The 10,384-nt window shown below is 54.7% G+C and overlaps 1 protein-coding gene across 6 annotated transcripts in view; it reads right to left on the bottom strand.

The window, feature by feature from the left end:
- Window positions 1-482: 482 nt before the first annotated feature.
- Kansl3 (KAT8 regulatory NSL complex subunit 3) overlaps window positions 483-10,384 on the bottom strand; it is a 48,292-nt gene continuing 38,390 nt past the window's right edge. For 3 of the 6 annotated variants that reach the window (XM_048810325.1, XM_015499719.2, XM_015499720.2), the window contains 8 exons: window positions 9,068-9,259; window positions 8,629-8,698; window positions 8,135-8,262; window positions 7,898-8,016; window positions 7,301-7,523; window positions 6,880-7,013; window positions 5,804-5,913; window positions 483-2,409 (listed from right to left, as the gene is read on the bottom strand). In XM_048810325.1, coding sequence (XP_048666282.1) covers window positions 2,295-2,409; window positions 5,804-5,913; window positions 6,880-7,013; window positions 7,301-7,523; window positions 7,898-8,016; window positions 8,135-8,262; window positions 8,629-8,698; window positions 9,068-9,259 — 1,091 coding nt within the window. In that variant the 3' untranslated portion in view covers window positions 483-2,294. The remainder of the gene's footprint in view (window positions 2,410-5,803; window positions 5,914-6,879; window positions 7,014-7,300; window positions 7,524-7,897; window positions 8,017-8,134; window positions 8,263-8,628; window positions 8,699-9,067; window positions 9,260-10,384) is intronic. The other 3 variants (XM_015499721.2, XM_015499722.2, XM_048810326.1) reach the window with 2 other exon arrangements.

Below are 10,384 nucleotides of genomic sequence, written 5' to 3'. Positions count from 1 at the left end.
CCACCAGAGGGGCCAATGCCAAGTACAGATGCGGAACTGGAGGGTCCTCTGGGCCCAAGTTCACAAACAGCCTGGGGCTGGGATCCACGCACCCACCTGGGGCTCAGCGGGTCGACTGTGCAGAGGGATGCTCATCTCTAAGGCCCAGCCAGAGGCCCGCTTGATCTGGGGGAGGTGCACTGAAAAGGAGCACCCTGTGGGCCAAGCCAAGCCTCACCTCCTGGCTGACCTCCCTCTGGCTCCGGGTCGGACCCCAACACAGTGCACAGAACAGACACGAGGCCGCCTGGGTTCTGTTCTGTTTCTGCCTCTGCCTGCGGTGTGGCTTCTCTGTGCCTTGGTGTCCTCGCAGGTCAGAAAGGAACCACAGCACCCAACACTGGTGGGGTGATCATGGGCTCCACGGTATGGGTGTTACCTCTGGCACCCATTTACCAGGTAGAGAAAAACATGAAGTCAAATGAAAACAGGCTGAAGCGAGCCACGGTGGTTTGGGATTTTTAATTGTTTCTGCCAGTGCTCGGCTCTAACTCACCCAGCCCAAGGCTGTTCTGCAGTGGGACCAAGGGTGACACAGGGTCTTCGCCCCTCAGTGACCTCTCCTGAAAGTCCAAGGACATCTTCCACAGGACATCCACAAACACCCATCACCCAAGAACGTAAAGGCTTCTTGATCCTTCCATGTTTTCCACCAAGAGTATTGCCTCTGAGCTCGTGGCCCCGGGGCTGCCCCCAGATAAGTAGGACAACATATGAGTTTGTCTTTGGGCCCAGCATCTGTCAGAAGCAGCCCCTCCAGCATTGTCCAGGCTGCTCACCTGTCACAAGGGTAATCCACAGCCTTCTGCATGTCCTAAATGAGTCCCCAAAGAGTTGCGGAGGCTCGCAGTGTTAACGCTCTGCTCTTCTGGCATGCTGTGACCCACCACACAGCCACCAAGACCCTGAGCCTTGGTGCCTCTCTCAGGTCTCACACCTTTCTTAATTTACTAGATCGTCTGCTGGACTCCAGAAAGCAGCTGCCTACAGCTAATGACAAAATGCCACCCGCCCCTTAATGCCCCGCTGAGACAGGGAGGGAGGGTGTGGGCTGCAGGAACACCGTGCTCTCCCTCAAGGCGGCTGCTCAGGCTGCTCTGAGGCCCTAGGACTGAACATAGGTGGTCTGGCGGGGGTCGGGGCCCAGGGCTAATCACAGTCACCCTGGGTTGGCTACTTGTCTCCCTGGCTGGCAACCTTGCATGTGTGGAAGGGAAGGGAGTCAGCTCTGGAGCCCAGGCTCAAAGTCAAACACTAATAAACTACCTTTGCTCCGTGTCGTGAAGAGGCAGGGTGGGGCTCGGGGCTCCATCTTCAGCCACCAGTCCCCCAGGGAGCACGATCAGCAGAGCTCAGGCTGGGTGCTGGCATTCGAAACCCTGCCTGGTAGAGTCACTGCCACTCATCGTTCCACTTACAAAGCAGGAGACAAAACATCGTGTGAAACAGAAACAGAAATCCTGGAGCACAGCCTTTGCCACCCTGCTGCCCCAGCATCCTCCAGGGCAGTGGCACGACCATGGCTACTGTGGCTGGTGGTCCCTGCCCCACCTCCAGGCGCTGCAGACAGGCCTCAGGGTCCCGCTGACCTGGGGCTGCTGCTTCTCAACTCTGGCCAGATGCCGAGCCCAGGCCCACACCGTCTGCATTCAGGGCTCTCTGGCGCCCCCGCCAGCTGCTTCCTGGACCTGCAGGCTCTCTGGAAGCAGAAACTGCCCAGCACATGGGGAAAAGGACAAAGGGCCAGCTGTCACCCCTTGGCAACTTCTGCTCCCACAGTGGCCAAAGGGGCTGGAAGACAACACGGCCCAGCTCGCTTTGCCTTCATCATGAAACCGCTGAAAGCCGGGGGCTTTGGCAGGCTGCTCGGTCCCTGAGGTGGTTTCTCAATTCCAAGGGCTGCTCAGCAAAGCAGGTGATATCCAAGACAAGCCCCGCTGGTCCTGAACGGGCTGCGGGCTCCTGCTCTTAACCCCACAGCCCAGAATGGTTCCCATGTCCTCCTCTGTGACGTGCAGTGAGTGGTGAACATGAACCCAGGTCCAGCTGTGCTGAGCTGGGGAGGAAGTGCCTTGGACCAGACCCGACCGGATCTGCTGAGAAGGGGGCATCCCAGGAACCAGGCTCGCAGGTCCCAGAAGATGCTGCTCCCCTGGATGGCACCTTGTCACCTGGCCTAAGGGTTTCTCGACATTCAGAGGCCCAACCCTGATGACAGTTGGCGGAGCGACAGAATGACCATCTTCAAGGGGTCTTCAGACACTCAGCTCAGTGGGACCGTGCACCAGCCCAGGCCCACCGCGGGCAGCCATCACCAGCCTAGTAAGGAGGACGCGTGGCTTGGCGTCTTCAGGGGGCTGGAGGCAGGCGCTGTGGCAGGAGAGCAGTGAACAGGGTCAACATTTAGCCAGTGGCCACCTCCGACCCCTCACCCTCACCCCACTCTTCTGACATCCCAAGAAGTAGCCCTCAGCAGGGAAGAGGCTGAACACAGCACGTAAGCAGGAGCACCACACTCCTCGGGCGACGGCCCAGGCTCTGCAGCCCTCCCCCTCGCCTGCAAGACACAGGTGACAGCGCCTGCTTGCAGGGTGGTGCGAGGATCAGTGAGAGAGCTCACAGAGCACCCACAGTACCGTGGGTGCTCACCCCAAGGTCAGCTCTCCCTGGAGGACAGGAAGGAATGCAGACAGAGGGACCGGGAGGAACCGGGCGAGTCCCACAGGGCGACAGGACTGAAGGGAAGGCTCCTTGACTATTCTGACAACTGCGTTTTTAGGGCCTAGACATCTGGGGTGGAGTATGCCACAAACGCTGAGCCCGGGGGCAGGGGGGGGGCCCTTGTCTGGCACACACAGGCCTGTCCCATCCTCAGCACCACACGCGCACAACCAAAAATACAAGGCTGAGGGGGCTGGGGCGGGGCTCAGCAGTGGATGTTTGCCTAGCACTGCGAGGCCCAGGTTCCATCTTTAGCACCACACAAAATAAACACATGCATAAATAAAAATAAAGGGATTGTGTCCAAGAAAAACAAAATTTAAAAAGCTGGGAGGAGGAGCCGAGGGGACGGCTGGCACCTGCTGTGCACGCCTTCCACAGCTTCTCCAGATGGCACCTGCAGGGAACCCTGGGAACGCAGTCAAGGGAGGAAGATGTGGCACGGGGAGGGGAAGGAAGAAGGGTGACCACGGAGACCTCCTGGGACAGCCTCCCTGCTGTCCAGCCCCAGGCTGCTGCAAGGCCCCCTACTATGGGCAGCTAGAAGGCTGCCTCCAGCCTGCTGCAGTCCTGGGTGGCCAGGGGACCGTGCAAGTCCAGTCAGCTGTGACCATGAGCAAGAAGTCCATCCTCAGGACCCTGCAGGGCTCAACACAGCCTCTCCCTACAACAGGCCATTCCCACAAAGACAGGCGTGACTACCAGTCAGTGCCAGAAGCCACACAGATAATTGGGTGCTTTCACAGACCCTCCATAGCCTAGCTGAGGTTAGCAATCCTTCTAAACTCACTTCCATCCATAAATAATATGGTAGGTAAGCCCAGAATAAAAAGGATTGTTTTTTTTTTTAAAACTTAAATGCAATAAATTCATGATCACACATAAAAAGGTTAGCAACTCCTTCATATCAACAAACTATCCAGTGTGTGTTCAAATTTCCAATTGCCTCATAAATGTAAAATATGAGTGCTTTGTTTCTCACATTTAAACATTTGTGTTCCCGAAGCCCTAGGAGAGTCTGAGTAGCTACTAATCTCTCCACAACATTTACATATAAAAGCCAACTTCCTCACTGAACTAGATGAGAAAAGCAAAGCCCAGAAAGGTCAGGTAATTTGCTCAGGATCACACAGCTAGCTGAAAACAGATGGCCTGTTTGGTGATCTTTCCTTAATACCGTACTGTCTGGCAGTGTGAGTGAGGAGTCAGCAAGCCCTGATCTCATACCCACCTTCTGTTGGAAAAGGACCACCCTGGCCCACGCCCAACACCACACACCCATCTTTCTCAGGCAAAAGCCAATCTAACATCCACACCATTGGGTCCAAGAACAGAATTCTAACTACCCCGTCCTTCATTTCAGGGGTGGAGAACGAGACTCCCAGTGACCAGACTCTCTTCCCAGCACTAACCAGCTCCCTCCAGGCCACAGCAGGCCGGGGAGCAGCACCTGCTCTAGAGGGAAGGCACCTGAGGTCCAGCTCTGCACCAATGTGGCACCTGCAACAGCAGTCAGCCCGAGACAGGGTCCAAGGGCTTTGTGGGTCACTTCTATCAACCCACCAAGGACCAGAGCCTTTTTTACTAGTTAAATTGTTTTAGGGCATGAGAGGGGGGGAAAAAACAACAACAACACACTTCCTGTTTCATTCTTTAAGGACCAGCTAGACAAGGACAGTGTGTGTGCACATGCACACATCCCACACACACGCAGAGGAGGAGAGAAGACAACTACCAGCCAATCTGACTGACAAACAGGCCAAAATCCCAAGTAAAAGATAATCAAAAGAAGAAACATGCTTTTCCTTGGAAATACTGGTTTCTTTTCTCATTTTGTTCTCAATTTTTGATAGGGTCTTGTTTCCTTTGTCTGCACAATAAAAATAAGTAAGGGATGTGTAAAAACAGAAGAATAGGAAACCAGGCATGGTGGTGCATGCCTGTAATCCCAGCTACACGGGAGACTGAGGCAAGATGATCCATCTCGAAAAGAACAGGACGTAATGAATGAGCCACTGAATCTAGAATTCAGACAGTTCAGTATGAGAAAATCTATTAAAGTAACTCATACTTTTAACTGATTAAAAAAAAAAAAGGAAATGTTCATACTCATTTATCTTACTGGATTATAAAAGACCAACAGGCATAATTAAAGACCCATTATTTATCAAGAGAAAGGAAAAGAATAAAGATGATCTCAGCAAACTTCCTTGAGGATCTGCATTTTCTTCCTTTTCTTTTTCTTTTTTTTGTGTGTGGGGGGCACTGGGGACTGAACCCAGGGCCTTGTGCATGCCAATGACCTCTATGCCCAGCACCCCCAGGAGCTGCACTTTCAAACTACAGGAAGAGACAGATCCAGGCTACAGAACAGACTGGAATGTAAGAGCAGCAGAGTTCAATTGAGGACAGAAGATGGACTCATCCTTGCCTCTGTGAACACACAAAATAAAATTCCAAGTGGACTACGGAACAAAGCAATTCATAAAAGCAGTGCAAGAAAATACAGAAACAGAGCTTCATGATGGAATGACAGGAAAGCCCTGGTGGGGAGGCTGTCAGTGCTGGCTGAGTGGCAGCATGAGTTTGCGTAAGGCCACCAACTGTGCTCAAATGTGGCTAGTGTGGTAAACTGGATGCTGATGTATTTTGCCACAACTAAAAATTTAGAAAACAAAAAGATTATTTTTATATTCTTATGATAGGACTAGCTTCCTTCAGACACAAAACTTTGGATGCATATAGGGAAATATGTAAGGATTTTACTATATATATTAAATGTCCATATAATAAATAATCTTGAAATCAAAGCTAAGCACTCAATGCTTCAGTTAAAAAAAAAAAAAAAAAAAAAGACCAGCCACTAGCTAGAATAAACAGGTACTTTTACCCCTGTGGCTGGAACTGGAGATTGGCTAAATGAGTTGAAGGTAATTAGTCAGCAGCTGGCCAGATGTTAGCTGCACATACCCTCCACTTACTGGTGTCAAGCTCACAGAGACGCTCCTAGAGGGACACAAGCATCAGAAGCAAAGGCGCTCACCATGTGACAAAATGAAACCCAACCCTGCCCTTGGAGGTGGTGAGATGTGCTGTCAACATCCACGCAGTAAGAACTTGCCAACCTCTGAAGAGACGGACAGGTCTCTGCAACTGACAGGAAAACACGTCACAACACTATCCATAGACAAAGGCTCTTTACAATATAATCTATGCTCTGTGACCTCTTCTTTCCTAAAATAAGTAATAAACTCCCTATGAAGAAAAATCTGGGAGACCCCACATCAAGCTGTCATAGTGAGATATCACCTCTGGGAGGAGCGTCATTTCTGTGATATTTGAATTAAAATTTAAAGTTAACATAACTGCTTTTATAGCTGAAAAAATAAGGAGTCAAATGAAAACAGTTCCGCCCTCTGCAAAAAGAGGCAGCTATGACCCTAACCAACGAATGCCAGGCACTGATCTCTCTGCAGTTTTCCCTGAAGAGGAAGAGGTGGAGGGCTTGTGGACAACAGCTCAGGAACTGTCACCTGCCCTGGCTCAACAGCGCACACTGGGGAAAAGCATGCTCAATACTGAACTGGACCATTTTAGGGTTTAACCTATAATCTTTGGGTGGCTCCTCAAATCGCCATTTTAAGATTAGAAACATTTCACTTGAAAAGGTCACAATGGAAACCAGATTGGCCAAGAGGAGCTGATGGGCAAGAGCTGTAAACCTGGCTGCACCCTGAAGACAGCAGTGAACACCGAGACCTCGAGAGGCTGGAAGAGGCCTGGAAAGCTGCAAGAGGCTGTGACCCCTTGAGTGCCACCCCTGCACAAGGAAGCCAAGAACAGGAGGGGGGGAGTCCAGGGAACGCCGCACACAGGCTCTGCTCACGTGCCAGGAATGTGGCAGAAACGAGGCTCCGTGCAACAGAGCTGTGAACTCCACATAGGAAGAAAACTTTGCGAGACCCACATCAAGCTGTCATAGTGAGGTGTCACCTCTGTGAGACCTGGCCTGTCCACAGGCGCAGTATAGCGGCAACCCCTCTGGCTGGCCATCCAGTCCACCAGCCCCATACTGCCCAGACTACAACCTGTGTCCTTGGTCCTTTCAGGCAGACTCACCTGGGAGCTAGAGGGCAGCACCTGGGAGGTGGCCTCCTCAGACGGAGCTGCTCCTGAGCCCATGGGACTCAGCGTGGTGATCCTGCTAGGCTGGCCACGGAGAGTCAGAGTGATGGTGGTGGGGACCTTCAGGCCTGAGGGCGACAGCAGGCAGGGTTTCTAGCCACAGTGCCCACTTTCTGCTGAGGCTTCCCGTCTCCCCAGCCTCCACCCCAGCTGGACATTTGTGCCCCACCAGTGAATCAGAAGCAGCAGGTAACCGCTGGTGTCCTCTCACCCTCTAGAGGATGGGTCCACACAGCTGAGCCCAAAGGTAAGGCCAGGACCCTGGGGGGTGGGGTTCAGACCTGGCCTGCGTAAGATGGAAAGGTCCCCGGGGAGAGCCCAGATCTGGAAGTCCCGACAGTTTCATGAGACTCACCTGATGCCTGGTTAGAGATCTGAGCCAGGCCAGGAAGGCTACTTGCTAACTTAGCAAGGCCCCCATTGGTCAGCAGCTGGTGGATGGCTGTGGGCTTCCCACCAGGAGTGGTACCCAAGGAGGAGAGGGTGGTGGCCACAGGGATGGTACGGACAATAGTGCTGGTGCCCGTGGTGATGGCACCCAGACTCTGCATGGGGGTGGGCAACTTCACACTGGCGGCCTATGGGACACACAAGCCCAGATGATCAGAAGCTGCCGCCTACCCGCAACATGCGAGCTTGGAGGGCCCCCAGACTATCACGTACTAAGCGCCTGCCACATGCAGGGTCCCCTTCCAGGACCTGCACTTACCACCTTACCCCTCACAACACTGTAAGGGAGCTACCACCACGATCTCATTTTACAGAAAGGTAAAGAATCTTGCCTAGGCCATAAGGTGAATAATGGATCTTAACCTCTGGCAGCCCCCGGCTGTGTGGCAGGACGGCTGTTTGTCCTTGGCCCACAACTCCTGGCCCAGTCACCCTGCCCAAACCAAACAAGGCAAGGAAGCCTCCTCCCGCAGCCGCCCAGCAGGGGAAGGCAGAGGCACACCTGCGGGGCTGGCCCAGGGCCAGGGAGGCCAGGGTTTGCGGAGGGGCCAGAGCTCTTGCTGCTGATGTCCTGCAAGCTGAAGCTGAGGCCCTGCAGGAGGCTGCTGGCTGATGTGGCGCCTAGGGGAGGACAGGACGGCCCCAGTCCAGGTCAGTCACGTTCTTTTCGAGGACCACTTTCCAGCAACAGACCAAAAAGACAGCCAGGAGCAAGGAGGCTGGGCAAACAGATAGATACCTGGGAGGGAGCCGCCAGGAGAGGTGGCCACCAAGCGGCTCTGGAGTGTGTGCAGGGTGCTGGGTGTGGTGCTTCCAGAGACCACTGAGGGGGCTGGGCTGGCCGCGACACCTTCAGAAGCACTTGACCTGGAAACACAGAGAACAGAAGCTTCACCCAAAGGTCAGAAGGCAACAGACCCCAGTGCCACATGAGGGACAAGCGGGCCCCAAGCTCTTCACCTGGACACCTCTGAACCACCCAGCTCTGGTCCTCCTAAGTCAGGCCTAAAGTAAAGAACTCAGGCCTCAGAGCAAGACCCCAGGGCATGTTCCGCAATCTCTAAGTAAAAATGAGCCCTGGGCTGACCCAAATCAAAGACAGACATCCCCATGAGAAAGAAGCCACAGTCCCATGACCAACAGAACACAGACGCCACCATCTTTCCAAACAACAAATGAGCCAGATAAGGGGTGACAGGAAGAAGGGACCAGGACCAAACAAGCAAGACTCACCTGGCTGTGGGGAGCAGTCCACCTGCTGACGCCTGCCCCAGCGTCACAGCGATGGCCTTCCCGCCCGCCGCTGAGAGACGGAAACCACCAAAGTCACTGTCAGTCCTCCCTTCCCGAGACCCACAGCCCAGGCTAACAAGACATTAGGGGAAGACTGCAGGACGAAAGAGCACAGTTGTCAGAGGGGGGCTGGGGCTTTCCTCCCTCTATTTAAAGCTTTCTGGGGTCTCCCATCATCTTTCACTGAAACCAAAGCATGCAGCAGCCCTGCGGCGCTTCCCATCTCCCTTCCTGTCACCAGCACTCCGCCAGGTGTGCCAGCTCCATCTCCCTCACTCTCACACCTGCTGCAGCAGGGGGAAGGTGAGTCACCCACCCGTGGGGGCCAGGCCGAGGCCCAGATGGCCGGCCATCTTACTAAGGAGGCCAAGAGACTCACCATCTGGAGCTCCTCCTTGGGAAGCAACACAAGGCCCTCCAGCCGTGTCCCCCTGAGAAATAAGGGACACCTTGATCTTGGGTCGCTTGGAGGTCTTACTGCCGGGAAGGGGGCTGGAGGGGTGGTGCCGCTTCAGCTGAACCCTGAGCTCCTCCTTCTCTGCCTCTTCTGCTGGTTCTGATGAAATGGGAACTAAGAGACGGAGCTGAGGTGAGATCACCATGAGCCAAAACAGCACGTGCTCACTGCCAGTCACCGCCAGCAGCACGGGCCACCTTGGGAACCTACGGGGGAACCGCCCCACGTGGGGCCCACAGTCCACAAGCCCACCTCAGAGGAGGGCTCCACCCCACCCCCAGCTGCCCTGCAGTGGGAAGGTGAGGCCGTCAGCAGGCAGGGTCTAGGGGCACACATGTTGCCGCCGCCTGGCAAAGGTCACACCACAAACGGACTCACCATAGTGCAATTGACAGTGCTGGCCAGAGAAGGAAGGTGACCGCTTCCTGCTGCACGGCCTCCCCCCACCGTCCCTCAGCAGGGGGATGGTAAGCACTCTATGGCGAACCCACGGAGGAGCAGGCCACCTGCTCCCCTGTGAAAGGGAGCCCCTCAGCATGCTCTTGGGGGCTCCACCCTAAGGGCAGGAGGCTAAGGCCTCCCTGCCAAATGGAGGCCGTGAGAAGCACTGTCACCAGGACTTGAGGCTGGCTCTGAGCAGCCACAAGGTGAGGGAGACCTCAGCCCAGGAAGCCTCACGCTCCTGCCCAGAGACAACAGGGCAGTGGGGGCCTATGCTGCGTCACCCACGCTAGTACAGAGAAGGCCATCTGCTAACACACTGACTTGAACAGACTCGTCATGCGCATGGCCACGCTTTTGCACCTACGCTGTCCTTAGGTGTCCTCACAGGTCCCCTCCCCCTGATGCCCAGAACTCCCCCCAGGCCCTCTCAACACAGGCGAGCAGGGCTAGAGGTGGGAAGGAGGGCAGCAGTCACACGAGGATGGGGGACTCCTGGCACGGGGCCACCAGAGGGCACCACCATGTTGGGGGCAGTGCTTAGGGACAAATGCACTGGTTGAACTCAGAGGTGGCGGGGGGACAGGAGCAGTGATGGGCTTCATGCTGGTGAAGGGCCAGTGTGCCTGCAGCTGCCAGGAATGAAACAAGGAGACAGAGGTGGGGGGCATACAGACAAGAAAACACGCCACAGGCTACAGGCCCAGGCACACACCGGAGCAGCAGAGCAAGAGGCACAGTGAAACAACCAGTCAGAGAGAAAGCAAAACCCCAGGAGAAGCAAACACAAGGACAGAG

Source organism: Marmota marmota, unplaced genomic scaffold (assembly GCF_001458135.2).
Source record: "Marmota marmota marmota unplaced genomic scaffold, marMar, whole genome shotgun sequence".
NCBI classification, from domain to species: Eukaryota; Metazoa; Chordata; class Mammalia; order Rodentia; family Sciuridae; genus Marmota; species Marmota marmota.
The sequence above is the reverse complement of the archived record's forward strand: the minus strand, read 5'-3'. Positions and strand labels throughout refer to the sequence as shown.